Below are 20377 nucleotides of genomic sequence, written 5' to 3' on the forward strand. Positions count from 1 at the left end.
CACGGTGAATACATGGACTTTTTATTAGAGCAAAAGCATGTTCAATACCAAAGAAACGTAAAAAAAAACAAACAACAACAAAAAATACACAATTACATTATTTTACCATAACAAATAGCAATATTATGGAAATCATTAACATTTGAACATATCACAAAATAAAAGCATAGATGCTGAAACAAATAGAAGAAAAAAAAAACAGTACAGACATTGTTAGTAGCTATGCTTTTGTTTTCCCCGTGATGTTAACTATATATTTTACAAAATCCAACTACAAAAAATCCCAAACCCGAATGGAATATCAAGTGATGTACTGGATACAAAATGTAAAAAAAAAAAAAAAAAAAAAAAAAAAAAGTTCAAAGAATCATGTGTGTCTGTGTGCATTTGTACTCAAGTACAAGGTGCAATTAGCATGCAGTAATGCCACGTTGTGGCACAGACATGAAGACACCTACGGGTTTCCATGGAGGTGACAGCTAGAAACTGATACAGTAAAAAAATTGGACCAGGTTTAAATTTTGGGAGGAGGGTTCAGTCACAATAGCGTTGTCTTCTATGTCTATGGACCTTGGCACCAGAAAGGCTCTTGAAGGAAACCTCACAAGAGGAAAAAAAGAAAAAAAGGTTCTAAAATATCAGAGAGAGAGAAGTACACAGACAAACGTCACTACAAAAAGTCCACTAAACATAACCAATCCCTCCACGACTTGGATCATATATATATATCGAAACCCAAAGGCATGGATTTTTTTTCTTCTGACAAATTAAAAATAGATAATTTGGCAACAAATCAAACACATTGCCTGTCTTAGCAGTCCACACCATACATGTGTTATATATATGGGTGTGTGTATGAGTGTAGGGAATGGAAAATAATTAGCTGCTATGCTAATCCATTTGCTAACGTGAACTCCATGGAGACAGTGGTTACTATGGTTACTGTGGTGTGTACTAGTCCAGGTGGGCTAGCTAAGAGAAGAGTGGGGAGGTCAAGTGTTAGTGAATGATGCTGGACTCTGTTCATACATCAGTCACTGTTGGGTACCCTTCCCCAGGGAGCGGAATTGGGGGTTAGGGAAGGGACGGTAAGAGCTGATCCCTTCTGTGGTCTGGACCCCTCTGAGGTGTTGGTCACCCCACTCACTCCCCAGGCTCGTTGGCGACTGTTGGGGGTTCTGCGGTGAGGTTGGTGGTATGTGAGAGGAGAGTGAGGTGGGGCGATGGTTGAGGGCAAGGCTTGTCTCCTAGCAATGGTCACTCGGAGGTAGAGCTCTGGCTCTGCTGGTATATGGACGCCTTGTCCTTCAGAAGAGCCAGGCAGAGGTGACAACTCCAACTTCCTGTAAACACAAACACACACGAGGGCGGGACTTGATCAATGCACCATGTCACAGCAACGCTGCTTTGATGTCATGTACACTATACTGAGAGGCCCAACAGACATCCAATCCAAGAAATGGAAGGTTAAACTTGTCCTGTTGATTTGAAGGTATTTTGAACAAAGCTCAGTAGACTGACATGGGCGGGGCCTTACCTTCAGGGGGTTCGGTCATGGGGGGACTGAGGCAGTACATGTGGTATCCTCGATCACAGTCATCACAGAACAGCAGCTGGTCCTGAAACACATTGACACATGGGGGGGGGGGGGGGGTCAGACTCTTCATAATGCAGTCTGACAGATGGGTTGGGGAGGGGGGGTGGGGAGTAGAAGATAGCATGTGGCAGAGGAAGAGAGGGATCTAGAACAGGAGAGGCACTCACGTCGTTCTCGGACGTCCCGCACACGTTGCAGCACTTGCACTCGATGCACTGCCAGCGGTAGGTCTTGACGGCGGCCATCATCACCGCCGTGAACTGCAGACAGGTGGGGTGACCTGGGAGAGGGGGAGTCAGGACAAACAGGGTCACATTAGAGACAAGTAGGAAACAAGCAAGTCACTACAGGGTCAAGTTAACCCACAACAGATTAAGAGCATTTGGTCTAGATTTGAAAATCCTTTTCAATGTGGAATCTCTGATTACATTCATATATATATTACATATGTATTTCAAGTCAATTGTCTGGATCCTAGAGCTATGGGAGCTCCGAACAATGATGGAAGCGTTCCAACTAAACAGCCATGAGTTGATCCAGATGAGACAGACGATCTGCCAGCTAGGTACCGGAGCGTCCGCAGTCGGAGCAGGACACGAGCTCCTCAGACTGGCCGGTCTTCTGGTTGAGAGTGGAGTCACCCAGGCAGAAGTCGCAGTAGTCGTTTGGCAGGGCCAGACCGTTGGGTCCTTTCTTAGGGGCTGGGAGGAAGGGCAGAGAGAAAACAAATCTGGTGTCAACATTTTGGGGAAATGTGTTTGTAGCACATAGGCAGCAGGCACCTATACAAACACTAAGAGTCTATTGGCACATAGATGTGTTGGTCTGTGACTCACTCTTATGTTCCTCTGGCTGACGGGGAGTGGGCGGAGCTTCGATCTCTTCGCGGTCTTCGCCCTCCTCCTCCGCCAGGTGGGAGTGTGTGTAGTGGTAGCTCAGGCCAGGGCGGTTCTTGTAGCGCTTCCCACAGACTGGAAATGAAAACACACACATACATGAGATCACATAAACGTAACAGGGAGCAGTCTCTCTCTCACACGCACCACCAGCTTAAGACATTCCATCCGACCGCCCACCCTTTGGCAAAAAACTAAGTGTGACTCACTGTCGCAGGCGTAAGGTTTGTCCCGCTCCTCCATTGCCGCTGCTGCCGCTTCCATCTTCTTCTTACCGTTCCCCACTCCACGACCCTGCCAAACCAGGACAAACACTCACATTACCCCTGTTCCCCACTCCACGACCCTGCCAAACCAGGACAAACACTCACATTACCCCTGTTCCCCACTCCATGACCCTGCCAAACCAGGACAAACACTCACATTACCCCTGTTCCCCACTCCACGACCCTGCCAAACCAGGACAAACACTCACATTACCCCTGTTCCCCACTCCACGACCCTGCCAAACCAGGACAAACACTCACATTACCCCTGTTCCCCACTCCACGACCCTGCCAAACCAGGACAAACACTCACATTACCCCTGTTCCCCACTCCACGACCCTGCCAAACCAGGACAAACACTCACATTACCCCTGTTCCCCACTCCACGACCCTGCCAAACCAGGACAAACACTCACATTACCCCTGTTCCCCACTCCACGACCCTGCCAAACCAGGACAAACACTCACATTACCCCTGTTCCCCACTCCACGACCCTGCCAAACCAGGACAAACACTCACATTACCCCTGTTCCCCACTCCACGACCCTGCCAAACCAGGACAAACACTCACATTACCCCTGTTCCCCACTCCACGACCCTGCCAAACCAGGACAAACACTCTGACATTAACAGCCAGAACAAGCCCAGGCCCTGGTGTGACCTCCTGGTTTAGGTGACGTGGAACATAAAGCTGTTTAAGGGACGTTCTGATCCAACCACAACCCTGTCTGACCTCTGATGCATTGCCAACAATTCATGTAGTACTACTGGGTACTGTGGGTGGCAAAGGCGTTTTTTTCTTTTTGAAGAGCAAGAAACATCATTACCTTGGACTTGCCCTTTCCTCGTCTCTTGGGCGTCTCGTCCTCAAAGTCTTCATCGTCCAAATCATCCAGGTAGTCGTCATGGTCCAGTACTCTCTGGGGACACAAGAGGTTCAAGTCAGACACAGGTTCAGGTTGGGATACTATACTCACTAGGAAGTCTGTAAAGAACCAGGATATTTACCTAAATATATACATTTACCTTAACATTTAAAAGGTGTTAACGTAGGACCCGTCAAATGAGTTTAAAATATTTTTTTAGCTCATAGGCCAAGAATGTCACCAGTCTTCAGTGCTGGTGTTCTCTTCTATCACTTACTTTGCGGATGCGTCCAGAGGAGGTGTGGCTGGAGGCGGTGGCGGCCACCGGTTCGGGCGTGGCCACATCATCCTCTACGGTGCGGGAATCCGACTGGCCCCTCCTCTCCAGGGGCTCCCCCTTAAGCAGGGCCTCCAGGCTGCTGCCATCCATCGCCCCCAGGGCGTCTCGCTTCAGCCCCAGCTCCAGCTCCGCCGACTTCAGGGGGGGGAAGGCCAGGCGGGGGTCCTCCGGGGGGTGGGCCCGTCGCTTCTTCCTCCAGCGGCGAGCTGGGTAGGTGTACAGCTGCCCCGGAGCCACACCTGTTTAAACAGACAGACAAAGAATTTATCAAATCAGCATAGTGTGAACATGTTATATTCCTGTAGGTTAATTCCAACTGTGTTGTTTTTAGCATACAGACCTGCACTCCGATGCCTCTTCTCCATCCAGATGTAGCAGTTGCTTTGGGCAACACCGGTCTGCGAGTCCAGGAAGGGCATTAGGATGCTTCTCTCTGCGCATAGACGGGCGTTGTAGCTATGGCACTGCTCCATAGCGTCCTTATAGTACTGCTCACCGAGCCTGGAACAAAAGTGATGAAGTGAGTAATATGGTTATTTGACCTAACTAGGAATTAATATGTTATATTTTGCTATGTATCCGTTCAAAACTAGTTAGCGCATTAAGTCATACTGCGAAATTATGCAATTTGATGTGCAGTGACTCTCAGCTCCAACCCTCCATCTTTGTTTCTGGTCAAAATGGGCAATTTGAAACCTTATATGGTTCAACTGCTTGTTACATTACAGACAGGTCCCAAATCAATTTTCGAACGTAAATAAGACATTTTAATGTGGGATTTAATGTAATAGTACATCATCTTTGACTCGTTCACGAGCTAAATGAGATTTTGGAAGACAATACAGCAGTACAAATAGCCGTGGGTGGCTAGGTTGCTTAGCTGCGTTAGACAATGGGTGTGTATGAAAATAAATAGCAGACGTGTATTTCTCTTTTACACATGGTTTCTTATACCATGCACACTCGTTAGTGATGACATGCATTTCTACAGGCAATTTAAGGTCGTAGCCTTTCTGAAAATTGATGAAAACTTACACTTTCACAACACTATCGACGGCCGCCGCCATGATTGCTTGGTGCAGTTGTTAAAACTGCAAATGCGCATGTGCATGCAGCTGCAGTCAAGTTCCGTTTTCACAATTTCAGAGTAAAAGCATAGGCTACTTACTTTGGACTAGTCTACTTAGTCTGAATGTTTACGTGTTGCAGGGACCGTATCTAACTACTGCTTGCAAACCTCATGTGTTGCAAACAAAAGTTATCCACGTAGACCGACTAATTACATTTTCTGAAAATGGAAAGTCAGGGACGAGGAGGAAGAGGAGGAAGGAGAGGAGAAAGAGGAAGGTGCGGTGAGGTGAGAGAGAAGTGACTCATACAATAATGTTCTCACGATAACACAAAACTTTGACTCTTAACAGACGACAGTTGGACACTATTATACTACTTTCCTTTTCAGGACAAGGATGTCCGTCTGTCCAAGTCTATGTCATTTGCCCTGCGACACGGAGCCAACAAGTTGGGACTGCACCTGAATCCTGGTGAGTTTATATATTTTAGGTTAGGATTTAGGCATCAACAGACAACATAGTTATTTATTCGCTTCTACAATCTGAAAAGCCTCATGTCACTACACTTAACTCAGAATCTATTTAGGGAAGTGGACAAGTGCGCATGCTCTGAAAGGGATTTTATTACACAGTTGGGACCATGCTGTATTCTCCCCCAACCCAGATGGCTTCTTATTCGTTGAAGACCTTCTAGCTCACCCACAGTTCCGCTCCTACTCATTGGAGGATGTGGAAAGAGTGGTGGCTACCAATGACAAGAAGCGATACAAGCTCTGCCGTCACCCAGAAGATGGACGGTTGCAGATACGAGCCAATCAGGGCCACTCTCTGCAGGTATATGCATAGCTGATAGGTGCCTTACAGGAAGTTGCAGCATCACAGTGTTGCAGGATGGTTGTCCATAAGAAAGTGCCAAACAGTATTGCATGTTGGGGGTGTGAATTTAAGAAGGGAGATAAGAACCCCAATCTCCCATGTGAAAGATCACAAATACACATGGTGAGCTAAAGGCAAGTGGTGGGTTTTACGCATACATGCACATCGCCTCTGGGGACCTTCCACTGTCTGCAAATCCTTGCTCGACTACCGTGTGCACATGGGTCTTTTCCCTGAACAGGTGCCTGATCTGGAGCTAAGACCGGTGCAGGCCGGTTCCTCTGACTGCCCTGTGGAGGGTGTTCACAGGTCCTACCTCTGTCACTGGACCTCCATCAGAACCCAGGGGCTCAGTAGGATGAACAGAACACACATCCACCTGTGTCTACCAGGGGAGGAAGACAGTGGTGAGAGAGGGAGAGCTGGGGGAGAAAGCTGGGGGAGAAAGAAAGACATGGGGAGGAGGGAGATGAGGAGAAAGAAAGAGGGAGGATGAATCGGAAGAAAGAGAGAGATGAAAGGAGAGAGGATAATCAAACAGAGGGGTATGAACCCAAACAGCTAGCAACTGTTCATGCTAAGTGATGAGGTGAGAAGAGAGAGCATGACAAAGAAAAGGAATACAGAGAGAATAATAAAAAATCTTTAGTCAGGCTTTTACTGATAACATAATTACTGTTACTGTTAGATTGTTTTTGAGTTGTCAGGGTTTCTGTGCTTTAGGTAAGAGGGATGTCTGTGACCTGGCCATATACATCAATGTCCCTAAGGCCCTGGCTGGTAAGAAGAGCAAACAGGATCAATTACAATAAGGGTCCAAAATGCAACATTTCTGAAAAGCATTTCAGATCAAGTTGTAAGAATGTGTCAACATCTATGTGTGTGGCTCTTGGGCAGATGGTATCCAGTTCTTTTTGTCTGAAAATGGTGTCCTGCTTACCCCTGGAGATACTGAGGGGAAGCTACCATTGAGGTACTTCAGCAAAGCTCTGAGACTGAAGCCCACAAGTAAGGACCCCCCTGCTGGATATTGTAATCAAAAATAAAAGGTTGGAAAAGGAACGGTAACTAATCTATTGGTATGTACTTTATGTTGCAGGGAGTATTCTGCCATTGGAGTAGTTGAAGATATTGCTCTGAGAATTGGGGGGACAAGTCACCACACAGTGAGAAAGCATTAGGGAGGCTGTTTCTATGGAAAAGTATACTGTTTGGAAAGAGCACTTGATATTGTTGAGAGACTGTGAAAGCCCTCAGCAATAACACCAACAACACTGAATGATGTTTCTGTTACAGTCGTAACATTTACATGACTGAGCACTGAGCAGGATACAGAAGGAACGGTTGAAGTATCAGGACCGGCTGTGGTTAACGGATAGTCTTCACTGTTCCTTAGAGAGAGCACACACACAGTGTGAATGTTGTTTGTGATACATTATCTGTGGTTTCCTAAGCTGTTTCTGCCTTTTGCATGAAACCGTGTTCAAGTTTCAGCCATTTATAACAAGTATTTGCCATGTGTAACAAATAGAAGTATATTGGAATTATTGCACCTCAATTGTCTTTTAAAATCTGATGAATAAATAAATTATAATCCTATTTCAACTAGGCATACTTGCAATATAAACAACATATACAATCATATATATAATCAAGAACAATATTCAGTAAATAATAATAGAGGGATGTCTGCTTTGCCACCTGGCCGTTCTCGAAAATAAGACACAATGTTTCACACCAGAAGGTTAAGAGAACACCTGCCAACTGCTCAAAGGATGTCATTAAGCATGTTTATTACAAGCCAATACTGTTGTATGGTTGTAGTTACAAAGCTTAGTTATAAGCTATTTGTAGTTATTTGTATGATTAGTATATAAGCCACATGAAAGTAATTTACACATGTTCATGACAATGATTTTGAAGAAAAGATAATATACTATTCACCAGGATTAACAGGTGAATTGCAAGGACCAACTTTGGTCAAGTAAACAATGTGCCTTTAAGTAATTTTTTTTGTACCATCTTTATTTGGATTGGCAATTCATAGAGTTTCTTGTCCATCTCTTAACATACTGACACTCTTTACCATCTTCCTCTCAAGAGCAGGTCATCAATGGAATCCCTCGTGTGTAAGAAGAAATGTGGTGATATGAATTGCCATGTGACACACAAAAAATAGCAGAATATACAAAATATTTTGAAATGGCCCTGGGTAGGACTACATGTGTGAAGGTGGGGGATCACAGGGCCTCGTGCCCCCCTGTGAGCTTGTGGAAGAGCTCCTCGTTGAGCGTGTCACTCTTTTCGCGACTGCGCGTCGACATGAAGATATAGCCGCCGATGAACTCATGGACAATCTTGCAGTCAGCCGTCACGCAGCTAAAGGCTATGTTGACGTTCCCATCAAACTCAATGGCCACCTGAGTGGAGGAATGCACACACACGATAATATTGGTAATTTAGTTGAAAATCAGAAGGTTGCTTTAGGCTAAGAGGTTTAATTCAAGTAAGATTAATCTACTTAAACTCTCATAATTGATTAAATGAACCTGTCGGATGTCCCAGTTGACGTTCCACTGTCTCATGTTGTTGTAGCGCCAGGTCTTCACCACATCCCCTACCCCCAGGTCAATACGGATCAGGCGGTTTGGGGTGATGCCCAGGACCTCATCCTTACGACTGCCCTTGAACCTGGATAGATGCACAACACTCCAGCAATTTAACACAATTTGAAAAGGAGACACACAGTTACACATCCCCTGACCAGCAGTTAGACTGCCGCTGACTTTAGGGACCTTCCTGAAACCTTATTTTCTTGACCTAAACAACACGACATGAATGATAACGTATGTAATATATTTCTATAGTTAGCTATGCGTTTCTGAATAATTAAAATAGTACCACGTCTTCAGTGTTTTGGAGTTGCCAGATTATTTCTTACCTGACAACAAAGAAGGAGATACCAAAGTCAGGCAGGGACTGCCAGATCTGCAGGAAGCGAATGATGCCGTCGGTCAGCGAGAGCTGGGCCACGTTCTGATAGGCCTCCAAGATACGTGGGGTCAACTGGGCAGGGCCAGAAAAGGGTCAGTATGGGTGACACTGCTAACTAACTCAATGTGTAGTCATATCTGCTTGACACCTTACCTGTTTGACCTTGTACTTCTTGTGGTATCGTGGGGACACCAGGCTGTGGGTGTTGATGCTCTCGTCAGCTTGCGTATTGTTGCCATTGGGGTTGGTCTGTTGCATGGCCAGGAAGGTGCGGATGCTCTGCATCTCACTCTGGTAGGAGCTGTCTGCCAGACTCGTCCCTTTAGAGGCCAGACGGCAGGCCGCCATCCATTTGGAATACTGCTCTTCCTGATGGACACAGTGGAGAGAAGATTTGGAGAGAAGATTTGGAGAGAAAGATATTGAAAGAGAGGCCTCAAGGGATTGCCGGAAGACCTTTCAGGTATCAAAGGTGTTATACTTCTGTGTGTGTGCGTGCGTGCATCCATGTGTGTGTGTTGTTTAACTTACATTCTCACAGCGTAGGTATACCTCATTCATACCCTCTGGGGCTGGAATGAGGAGTCTAATGCAGAACTTCTGGCCAGCCACGTTCACATCAGGGGCCACCTCACAGCCTGGAAAGTTGAGGTTAAAACCATAACTAAATCATGTAATAATGTAATATCATCACCATTTTATCATCATATCATATATGCTAAAGTCACAGTTGGTCATGTTGGGTTCAGTTATTTATAGTGTGTCTATGTGGGTGAAAATGAAAGCAGAACAGAATGTGTGACAGAGTTGAGGAGAGAGGAAGCTGTCAAGAGTTACAAAATATTAAATTAAGAGATGCCTTTCTATACCTTTTAGGTTAATCTGTTGAATAGGTTCTCCAAAGCTCTCCTCCTTACTCTTGTAGTAGGAGATTGAGCAGTTCCTAAACTTGAACCAGTACTGCTTGTATCCCTTCAGCGTCAGCCTCTTCGGCCTGAAAATGAAGTAACAACATTCTTATGCTGTGAGACGCGACTGTGTGTGAGAGAAAAAGCATGCGTGTTAATTTTTTGGGGTCTCTTACCGGAATATCTTCAAATACTCGTTTAGCTCTGGTGCAGTCATGTCATCCTGTGTTGCAGAAAGTTCTTACAATCGTAACACTTCATAATTACATCCTATTATTAACTGTTACCTTCTTTAAACCCACAGTCAATATATTGACTCATTGAGTACATATTAACAGTGGTGCATAATAGTGATGACGTGTGTGATCTTGTCGACGATAAACTTTTTATATTTTTTTAGTGAGAAAAGACAAGTAGGATCAAAATATACAGAAGCAGGTGGGTAAACCTCTATGGTATGTTAACTACACCACTGTACATTTTCATTCACTGAAATGCAGATCAAATATGGCTGACCAGCATGTCACTGGCACTGCTGTCTCCATCCATCTTGACCTCCAGACACTGCAGAGCTGAGTCCAGGTCATCCATGGCCGGGCTAGACGTTTGCCCTTGGGGTTCCGACAGAGACAGCTTGTTGATGTGGTACTGTGGGTGTGTGTGTGTGTGTGTGTGTGCGTATACATGTATATGTGCATGTGTGTATGAGTGTGTGTTCATGTGTATGTGGTGTGTGGTGAGGATTAAAGATAAGGAAACACAAATGAGGGAAGTGGCATTGCAGTAGTCATATCGGCACGGTAACGTATCCTGATTCACATGCACTCGTGTCCAGTTGGGATTTGAACCCATGTACACCTGTAGGCCCAGTGTACCTGCAGTGCTCCAAATAGCATCATCTCCTCCTCGGTGCAGTCTATGTCCTCCAGCAGGATAGCCCAGCGAGCCTGCTCATAGAGCTGGGTCAAACGCACCACATCATACTGAGGGGAAGGAAGGGGAGACACAGATTTGAAATAACAAATCAACCAGAAAGTTATTTTTCACACACTTATTCACACTTATACATTGATTTTTTTATTCACTGAGCAGACGCTTTTATCTAAAGAGATGTACAACTAGTGCAATATGGAAAGTACAACAGAAGATCAAGGATCCGAAGCGCATAGTTCCACTGTAATTCACTGGTCAGAGACAAGGAACGATCTGTATTTCCCATCCACATCGCAAAGTAAGCATGTTATGGCTACCAGGCACAGTGAACTAAAAAGTCCTGTGTCCTATTGTTCACACACACCTTTGGCTCCAGGTCATGGAAGTTATAGTATTTAAAGCGTAGCCAAAGTTTGTCGTTCTCTCGGATTCCCTGCTGCATGAGTGAACGAGAGGAGTCTAACCACCTGAGACAGAGAGAAAGAGAGGAGAGGAGATAAAAGTGGAAAGTGTGTGTATGTGTTGTGTGTGTTTGTGTGTGTGTGTGTATTCACCTGCTGTGAATATGGGCCTTGTCCACTACACTGGCAGGTCGGTATAGCTTGGCAATGGCTTCGGGGGCAGGAGGGGCCTGGGCAGTCGACAGCATTTTGTAGACCGCCTCTGTTTTAGGAGAGTCTGCGAAATGGGCGGGCATTCCATTGTACAAGCAGGGGCGTGACACTAGGGAACAGGAAGTCAGGACAGGGTCACCAGAAGTTCACACCATACCGTGGTCATTATGTATTGGAGTGATTCCTTAAAAAAAGTATGTTTGAGCCTAGTGAAGAGACTGCAGATCGCATCAAGGCTAAGGTATACAGCACTAGCATAGCATAGCATTACAGGCTTTAAAACTAATCATCTTTTGAAACTGTAAGTCTAATCCACAGATATGGGATGGAGAAGTATTGTAAAAGGCTTGTTTAATGTATCGGTACATTTCCTCATTTTCACACATGCTCTGATTGGTCAACAAATGTGTACCTCGAGGAACTGATTTAACAAAGTGTACCTGAGGTGAGAGGGATTTCTGTGAGGTCGTACACTTCCTCGGTCGAGTCTTTGTCTTTCTTCTTCTTCTTTTCCTCCGCCGGACGCAGGAGGGATAGCTCCTCAGGCCGACGGATGTCTGAGGGAGGACCAAGGAATGGCAAAGGAGAAGGAAGAGAGGGATGATGGAGGAATGGATGGAGACTAATGTATGGTTTGATGATGAGAAGAAAAACAAACAGCCCTGAGTATACTGCTAAACTGATGAAGCATCAAAATCCTTTTAGTTCACAACAACGCGCAACACTTCCTGCCTTTCTGCAGACATAGACCATCCTTTGTGTCAGGGACTTACTCAGCATCCTACAGATTCCTAACACGGTGCGGAAGACAGGCCCGGAGAAGGAGGCTCGGAGCTTTAGCACCGTCCCGTTAGGCAGGCCCAAGAGAAGGGGCTTGTGCTGGGGCATGAACACCAGCCGTGCGTCGGCATGCACGCCACACTTCTCCAGGGTCCAAGATGTACGTAGCAGCCACTGCTGCTTCTGATCCCACCACAGTGCATGGTCCGACCAGTCACGCTTTACCTCTGCATGAGGGAAGGAAACGGAATGAATCAGACACAAAATGGCCGCCACTGTGCATGGTCACTACTCTGGGATCCAGGACATGAACACGTACTTTCTTCACAGGGATCTGTGACTTTACAAAGGGTGTGTGTGTGTGTATGTGACTTACGTGTTTTCTCCACCAGTTTGAGGATGACCCCACCTATATGTAGTTCAGATGTCACGCTTATCGAGATGGGCTTGTCATCGCCCAGTTCCTCCACTACGACTGAAAGGTCCCATGCCGCCATACTGAACAGAGGGAAGTAGGGATACAGAAATACAGAAGAGAGAAGGGTCAGCTGAAACAGTTTCTACTGTCTCATGATAAATTGACACATACTGTACATCACCACCCCCACTACCGACACACACCCTAAATGACCAACGTATTATCATAGCCCAGTGTGACAAGCCCTTCCTGTTTCTGAGCAATCTGCCATGGACACATACTTCCGTTTTCTAAGCCTCCCCTGGATAAACTGTTCATCCAGGCTGGCGTATGTATGTGTGACAAATCTACCCACAACTGACTGACTGGATGGGGGGCTGTGTCAAACTCACATGGTATAACTTCACAGCTGAACTGAACCTGAACAAAGCCACTGGTTGGGTGTGGCATCAAATACACCAACAACAAACATTGACCACAAGTACAAATGTGAAAGAAAAGGACAAGCATTGTAGCCCCCTTTGCAAGGGAACCTGAGAATAGCAGAACTGTGAACCCACTCCATCTACCCCCCCCCCCCCCCGTCATCATAGTCATCCCCCTCTCAATCTCCATCAGAGGCCATGTTCTTTTTCTCCGTGTCTGTTTGAGATGCGGTCTTATACAACAAAATGTCTTTCTGTCTATGTCTCTCTCTTTCTCTGTCACACACACACACACACATACATTTTTGCCACCCTTACCCTCTCCACCGTCCAATATCCAGAGGATTCAGCAACTCTCAGCAAATATGGTTTCCTTCTCTCGCTTGATCTGTGAACCAAACTTTTGGATTGATTTAGTGAAACAGGCCTGTTGCACTTCCCTTCTCTCCTTCCCCTGTGTGCTCTCTCTCTCTCTTTCGTGTTGAGTCTGGAGATGTGGTTACCAAACTTTATTTCTATGCTTACAAGAAAGGGTGTTCCTCTTTTTTCGTCAGTTTCCGGCCAACGGAAGTGTGAGTGACAGTGGCAGTGACTGAGTGGGTTTCTTATTCTATGTGTGTCAATCGTACTGTGATAACAGGGTGTCTTGTGTGTGTTTGTATGGTCTAGTTTAATCAAGGATCGTTAACTAAGAAAACATTTACCTTGTCAGGACATTTTCCAGGACCCCCCACAACTTCAAGTGCTGTTTCCATGGGGGTTTAAGGGGTTTGGGGTAAGAATTTGTGACATAGTTAGAAGTACAGTAAGGGGTTGGGGATTGGGCATAACACCATTTTCAATGGGAGTGAATTGTCAGTCCACACTATGATAGAAAAACAAACCTGTGTGTGAAACAAAGAGAGGAAGGCATAGTTGTTTCTTGCTTTCATTTCAAACTTTGACATTGAGACCTAAGATAATTGAGACGTTATTGTAAGACTGTAGTTGAATAAATGTAAATAACACAAAGAGTAAGACACGCTCTCACCTCAGACAATTTAGGTCTCTAAGTCTGTACATGAATTAGAGGCTCTGTAGATGTTGTAGGTCGTTCTATTGAACGCTAGGGGGTGAAACATAGCTACTTCCTCATTTGATAAACTGCGCACGGCACAACCCCACCGATGTGCAGGGAAGGCAATCTGATAAACAGGAATGGGAGGCATGGGTTTGGGAATATTAATTATTCATGGGCCATTGCTCAATGATAAATGGCAACTATATAGAAGTACATTCAACAAAGATTAACAGATACACTTGGTTAAAGTAGTTTGTTTTGCAATCGCCTACAAACCAGGTCCCCACAAGTATGGTACATTCCATGCGTCATTGGTCAAAACAAAAATGGCACATGCCAGATGAATCTGCAGCCTATCTATAATTGCAAACAATTCAAAGTGCGCTGTTCTAAAAACGAAACTGAACCGACAAGCCATTGAACCGAGACATATCAAACGCTGACACTGGAGAAAACCCGTATCAAATAACTTGAGTGTCACAGCATGGCATTTCTAATGTCAACTCTTTCTGCACGCATCAGACTTATAACCTCAGGTGGTCCACTTTCCCGAAGCCGTGGTGACTTTAGTAGTGACTCAGTTGGGTTCAGCGTCAAACTAAGAAATATTTTCAGTGCTACTCAGCCGAAACGTCAGGTGCATTCTCTATTTCGCACTGGAATTGCAGAACGCGTGGACAACTTTTCAACAACAACAGTTTCAAAGTCGTTCAAGGGACAGAACTACGGTCGCGCCTGCCGAGACAAGAGTGGTACTGTTTACCGAATTGCCATCGGCGCATTTGGAGTGACAACTGCGGTTGCTTGTCTGCACGCAAGTGCACAGGTCGCTATGGCGGAAGCGCACTTGAATCTTGACTCAGTTAAAAGCAACTGGAATAAGGTGAAGGGTGAGTTTAAAAGTTTCCACGAGTGGACGAATCAGTCAATAAGGATGGTCACGAAACTGCACGACGTATTTCCGTGTAACCCAAAACAGTTTAGCCTTACCCGAAAGCTCTGCAGGGTTATATCATACAACACACCACTATAGGCCTACTTGTCGAAATATCTCGTGGCCACAGACATATCCTATCACAAACATGGGAATCTAATGGTAACATCTACATTTATCAATGAAAAGTAGCCTTATTGCTCGCTCTCTCTCCCTTTACTTCTCTCCAGAAACCTTGCTATCCATGGGTCTGGAGGATAGGCGTAAACACTACAGGAGCTCTTTCCTGGCGCTGAAGGATATACCAGTGTGGAACCAGGAACGAGGTAGACTATACAGTCACAGCTCTGTGTAAACAAGCCTCCTATCCAGATGTACCTACTGTACATCACAAGAGGTTGAAGACCTCTGTACCTTGGGGACCCTTCAAGACCCCAGACACAATATGAATACTGTTTATAGTAGCTTCAGGCATTACAATCTGGCCTCTGAAGGCTAAACCCTCCCTTACCAGACAGCATCTGGCTTGCGTTGCAAAAGACAATTTATTGTGCCAGGTTTAAATACAACCATGAGTAACCAGTTACTGTAAGATTGCAGTAAGTAGTATGGCCTTACTCCCTTAGATCCCTGCAGGTGGTTGATATGGCCTATATGATATAGTTAGCAACCTGCTTGACTACTTTTGATGCTTGACTAAATGTAAAATGTAAATGACTAAATGTAATGTTCCCTTCTGTCCAAGCTTGAGTCTTGAGTGGTTTTGAATCACACACTGAGTTTGAAATTTGCCCCAACACCTGTGACACAATTTGTATTTACGTCCTATTCTCATTCTACTTGCATAGTCCTATATTATTTATTTTTTGTAAATTCAACGACAGGATAGCATTTATCTGTTCCTCGCCTGGACCTCTTTATCAGGTGCTGCAGCTGTCAAGCCTCACTTCCCCAGGAACGAGGCGCTGGACAATAAGATCTCTCTGTTCAGCGGTGACATCACCAAACTGGAGGTGGATGGGATTGTGAATGCAGGTAACCATCTTACAAGCAAACAGAATATTGTGATACAGGGCTACTATGGATAGCCCACAGTGTTGCAAACGGCCACTATTAATAACAAGGACAACTTTATATGTGTAAACTTTTGAGAAGACTGTACTCTGGAGGTACGTGTGTGATTATGGTGTAAATGTAATGTATTTATTCATCAGTTGCTTTTAATCCATATCGATGTACAAGGGTGTATTCAAACCTGTGTCTTCTTGATATACCGTTAAACGCTCTACCACTTATCTATACCCATCTCCACAGATGGTGTATGTGCATGTGCTTGCATGCATCTTCTCCAGTTTCACCCAGAGACTGCCTAACTGATCTCTGGAGCTCCACAGTTCCACCAGGCATTGTGCCATATCTTATACATGGCATTTGATTTGAGGGTTATAAATAGCCCATGAAGCCAGACAGCAAAGTCAGACACTAATTGGGAGTTTAAATGATGCAAGTCTCTTTAAGGATTTATATTACTACTTTCCATGTCTTACCAAAATATTTAGTTTTTATTGAACCAAAAAAAGAAGAAGGATTGGGCTTAAAAATAATGCAAGAATTGCAATATGAAAATCAGATCTGAACTATGGCCAGCCTACTTTCCAGTAATTACCTATTGTGTACCTGTAGAATCAACCTACAGTTCATTGGCTAGTTAAAGTGCTTTGTGTAAATATTTGACCACTAGGTGGCAGCTGAGACAAGTGAATCCCATCTGAATTCCATAGTTACAAAATGTAATTGGCAGCTTGCCAGTGAGTGGGGATCAGAGTCAATGAGCCTACACACATTAGCAATAATGCTTGATGGAAATTGTATCATAGTTTGTTGCAAAACTGATGGTTTTTCTTCATTTGCTTGTTTAGTGTTCATCGTAGTAAAAGTGCCACTGAAACGAGAACTGCATATCTCTCGTTAGCAGCCGGCTCCTGCTGCCTGTGTGTTTACATTTTAACAAGCGCTTTTATAGAGTCCCGCTATGCAAAGTGGCACTGGGAAACATGACCAAACTGCTGTAAAGCCTCATAGAGGACAGCAGGGTGCTCAGACCCAAGGTGAGGAGGGGAAGGGGGGGGGGGGGGACTGAAGGAGACAAGGGGCGAAGACCGATGGAGAGAAAGAGACAGAAAGAGAGAGTGGCCCTCAGCCCCAGTGATTTTGTCATACCGACTGTCACTATGGCAACCGTGAGGTGTAGCCGAGCAGAGAAAGAAGAGGCTGTCAAACGTTGTGGCTTTGAGTAATTTTCTATTCAGGTTAGTCAAAAGATAAGAGGTGCCTGCACATTTTGGGGGTGAGGGAGGCAGGGTGTCTGGGAAGAGATGGGATTTCTAGTTTTATTTACAGACTGTGAGTTATCTCAAGTTATTTCCCCAATCTGGCAGTAATGGCCCCTAAGAGTCATATAGACCTACAAACATTCAATTGAAACCAACATAGACCACTTAATGGTTTGAGGGTTCTTTCTCAAGCACATGCACACACACACACATACACTCATTCTCTCTTGTTCTCTCTTCTTCCCCCTTGCCTATCTCTCCAAAATCACATCACCCCCCCTTCACTCAGACATCATCGATCAATCAGGTGTATTGTGGGAGGGGGGTGGGAGAGACTGTTTATGTCGTTTGTGTCGTTCTCAATAAAGATTGGATTTACAGTAACACTGCCCCTCCCCTGCTGCGTACCCTCCCCAGTTTTACTGGTCCTGGCTCCTGCATCCCCCCCTATAAAACACAGCAAACATAAAACTCCACAAGCACTTAGGAGCTGTCCTCGAGATGGTAGGAGAAGGGCTGGGGGGGGGGGGGGGTAAAACATCCTTCTCTTTACACCCCTCAATCACTCCATCCACTCTCATCCCAGATAGAGAGATGGATCAGCTCTGATGGGTTGGCTGATTAAGATGGATTGCAATGAATTGTCTTTGAAATGGTGTGTGTGTCTTTGCTTCTACAAAAGTGCTCATTTCTAATAAGTGAACCGCAATTTTTTATTCTAAACTTTCCAACCAATGTGACCTCACATCATGACTCAGATTTTCAAAGGCCTCTAAAAAACGCATCAGTGGACGTTTTCCATGTTCTTATGAAGCAAAGGAATTCTCAGTTTCTAATGTTCAAATGATAAAGATGATATACTAGTGTTCTTGCTGGTGTAGCAATAACCAGGTGTGTGCCTGTGTGTAGCTATGTGTATAAGTGTCTGGTGTCTTACCTCTCTGTGATAAGAAAGCCATGCCTTCTTCTGCCAGGTCAGTGATAACACTTGTGGTTGCCGTGGGGGTACCTGAGATACAAGATAAGGACCAATCACATTCAACAGTGGCAGAGCTGCTGAAGTGTTTGAACTCCTTTTCAGATAACATAGCTGCCTCGGGAGGAACATGGATGGATGGATGGATGGTGGGGATTAATGATGGATGGAATTGATGATAGATGAATGGGTGGAATGATGTATGTACGGAATACGAATAGATGGAAAGAAATAAAGGAGGGGTGGGTGATGGAAAAAGGACTGGATGGATAAATGAATAGACAGCAGAAGTAAACCAGGGCTGTATTGAAAGTAGGGTATATTGAACTGTATTCCACTGTACCATCCCTAATACTGTGTGTTATTGGAGTATTTTAGCCTAATGCAGGCTAGCTGTTCCCAATCTCTCCATAGTGACAGGGAAGTACAGGCATTTCTAGCTCGGGCCCTCGAGCGAGCTAGCCTGTCCTTCCTATCTCCACTGTAGTTACAGTATATCTATCTCCTGTAATTACTCCACCAGCTCTATCTACTGTACTCAGTCTCCGGGCGCACCACTTGCTCTATCTGCAGCACGACAGCTGTCTCCACTCCAAATCACACACCAATCTTTTTGCGGAGGGAGGGGGGGGCTTCTCTCTCAATAGCTACGGTGTAGACTAGCGTGTACATTATCTCAGCTGGAAGGTGTATCCGCTGTCGACTGTGTGAACTCCAGTTCTGGCTTGTCTCCTTGCGGTGACGGGATCTCTCTGGTAGATCCTCTGGTCGCCTGCCGCTGTCACTGAGACAGTGAGACACGGGTCCCCGTGGGGGCAGTGTTCCAGGCTCTGAGGCCCTCCTCCCTGCCTTCCTGCCCGTGCTGAAGGGCTGCCGTCTTCATCCTGACCGAGGCACGGCTCCAGCTCCTGAGGCTCGGGCCTGTCTGATCTCATTAGCGGACGTTAGAGTTTGTGCTGTGGAGCGCTGCTCCTCTATATCACAGTGGCTCTCGACTCAGCTCTGCTAGCTGGTCAACGTTGCTCACTCTGCTGCAGTCTACTTAACTCAGCAGTCCTCTACTCTTATGTCTTTAGTGAGGATATGTCCGCTTGTACAGTGTTGTATTGAACTGTACTTTGCTCAACTCTGCCTGGGGACATTCCAGAAGCGCTGCTGCCGTCACACCGTCAGGTCTTTGCAGTGCTGAAGCCCTCTCACGCTGTTATAGACCGTTACCCAGAATGAACAACCCAGATGCATCTGCTCTGTGTTTTATGTTAACGAGTTAACATGGCCTGAGTCAGTCCCTAATGACCGGCACTTTTGTAAACTAACAAACAAAAAGTAGTCGCAGAATGGGGGTTAGAGAAACTGAATGAGTTTGCAGAAATTCCCCTTCATAGTAATTATTTCCTCCTCTCGTTAAAAGCCTTGCCACCCTTCCCCCCTCTAATCAATCGCCTCTTTAGCTGGGACGGAGGAAGTGAGAGGCTCATTAGTCTGATTGGCCCAATGAGGAAGATGGAGACGAGGAGTCAGGCTTCTCATCAGCACTCTGCTCATCAGAGCTGCGTTCATCAACGCTGGCCACTTGCTCGCCTCTGTACCTGCGTTCAGTGGGGCCACGGTATTTCCCGAGAGTTGTGTTTGCTAGTTGGATGCTCACATAGGTTGTTGTGAGCGAAGCGACATCTTCAATGGAAGGTAAACGAGGCACAGGCCCTGATTTGACCTCTAAAAGGCCACATTATCTTCAGATTCAGCCTGGTCTTGTCCCATTTTCATCAATTAAAATAAAAACTCCCAGTGGAGCAAAACCACCCCAGTTTAGAGGGCTCCGTGTTTTATGCAGAACACCTCCCATGGGACCAGTATTTAGGGGTTATGTGTCAAACCAGATTTACTTTTAAAAGACCAAGATACTGTACATCGCATTTGCAATAACATTTGGAATCAGGTTTTGCTACCCAATCCCAAAAGGTTCTCTGTTTCTCTCACTCACTCACTCATTTTTTATGTATTATTATTTTTATTTTGCACCTCTATTCTGCTTTGCCATATTGGCCTTCCCTCCTCTGTCTGTCTGTCTTCTTCTATTCTTATCTAT

General features: G+C 45.3%; 4 protein-coding genes across 5 annotated transcripts in view; 2 read left to right on the plus strand and 2 right to left on the minus strand.

Annotated features, from left to right (window-relative positions):
• Nucleotides 1-5: 5 nt before the first annotated feature.
• Nucleotides 6-5087, minus strand: LOC124484403 (zinc finger protein ubi-d4-like). Its single transcript, XM_047045344.1, has 10 exons — nucleotides 5003-5087; nucleotides 4308-4468; nucleotides 3905-4206; nucleotides 3589-3681; nucleotides 2703-2787; nucleotides 2434-2568; nucleotides 2167-2298; nucleotides 1765-1877; nucleotides 1538-1619; nucleotides 6-1343 (listed from the first exon to the last, which is right to left on the minus strand). The coding sequence occupies exons 1-10, from the start codon at nucleotides 5032-5034 to the stop codon at nucleotides 1258-1260; spliced, it is 1221 nt and encodes a 406-aa protein (XP_046901300.1). The 5' UTR covers nucleotides 5035-5087; the 3' UTR covers nucleotides 6-1257.
• Nucleotides 5088-5090: 3 nt separating this feature from the next.
• trpt1 (tRNA phosphotransferase 1) lies at nucleotides 5091-7512 on the plus strand. The gene is made up of 7 exons (XM_047046065.1): nucleotides 5091-5324; nucleotides 5427-5508; nucleotides 5702-5871; nucleotides 6155-6320; nucleotides 6637-6693; nucleotides 6811-6921; nucleotides 7013-7512. Exons 1-7 carry the CDS (start codon nucleotides 5262-5264, stop codon nucleotides 7033-7035), a joined length of 672 nt encoding a protein of 223 aa, XP_046902021.1. The 5' UTR covers nucleotides 5091-5261; the 3' UTR covers nucleotides 7036-7512.
• A 405-nt stretch (nucleotides 7513-7917) lies between these two features.
• On the minus strand, nucleotides 7918-13518 carry fermt3b (FERM domain containing kindlin 3b). Its single transcript, XM_047044944.1, has 15 exons — nucleotides 13304-13518; nucleotides 12519-12640; nucleotides 12136-12369; nucleotides 11803-11919; nucleotides 11303-11471; nucleotides 11113-11215; nucleotides 10691-10798; nucleotides 10332-10463; nucleotides 9992-10038; nucleotides 9777-9901; nucleotides 9439-9545; nucleotides 9061-9276; nucleotides 8855-8979; nucleotides 8463-8604; nucleotides 7918-8333 (listed from the first exon to the last, which is right to left on the minus strand). The coding sequence occupies exons 2-15, from the start codon at nucleotides 12637-12639 to the stop codon at nucleotides 8154-8156; spliced, it is 1926 nt and encodes a 641-aa protein (XP_046900900.1). The 5' UTR covers nucleotide 12640; nucleotides 13304-13518; the 3' UTR covers nucleotides 7918-8153.
• Nucleotides 13519-14202: 684 nt separating this feature from the next.
• macrod1 (mono-ADP ribosylhydrolase 1) overlaps nucleotides 14203-20377 on the plus strand; it is a 42434-nt gene continuing 36259 nt past the window's right edge. The window contains exons 1-3 of one of the 2 annotated variants that reach the window (XM_047045536.1): nucleotides 14203-14935; nucleotides 15210-15305; nucleotides 15904-16014. In XM_047045536.1, coding sequence (XP_046901492.1) covers nucleotides 14530-14935; nucleotides 15210-15305; nucleotides 15904-16014 — 613 coding nt within the window. In that variant the 5' untranslated portion in view covers nucleotides 14203-14529. The remainder of the gene's footprint in view (nucleotides 14936-15209; nucleotides 15306-15903; nucleotides 16015-20377) is intronic. The other variant, XM_047045456.1, reaches the window with a different exon arrangement.

Source organism: Hypomesus transpacificus, chromosome 1 (genome assembly GCF_021917145.1).
Source record: "Hypomesus transpacificus isolate Combined female chromosome 1, fHypTra1, whole genome shotgun sequence".
NCBI lineage: Eukaryota > Metazoa > Chordata > Actinopteri > Osmeriformes > Osmeridae > Hypomesus > Hypomesus transpacificus.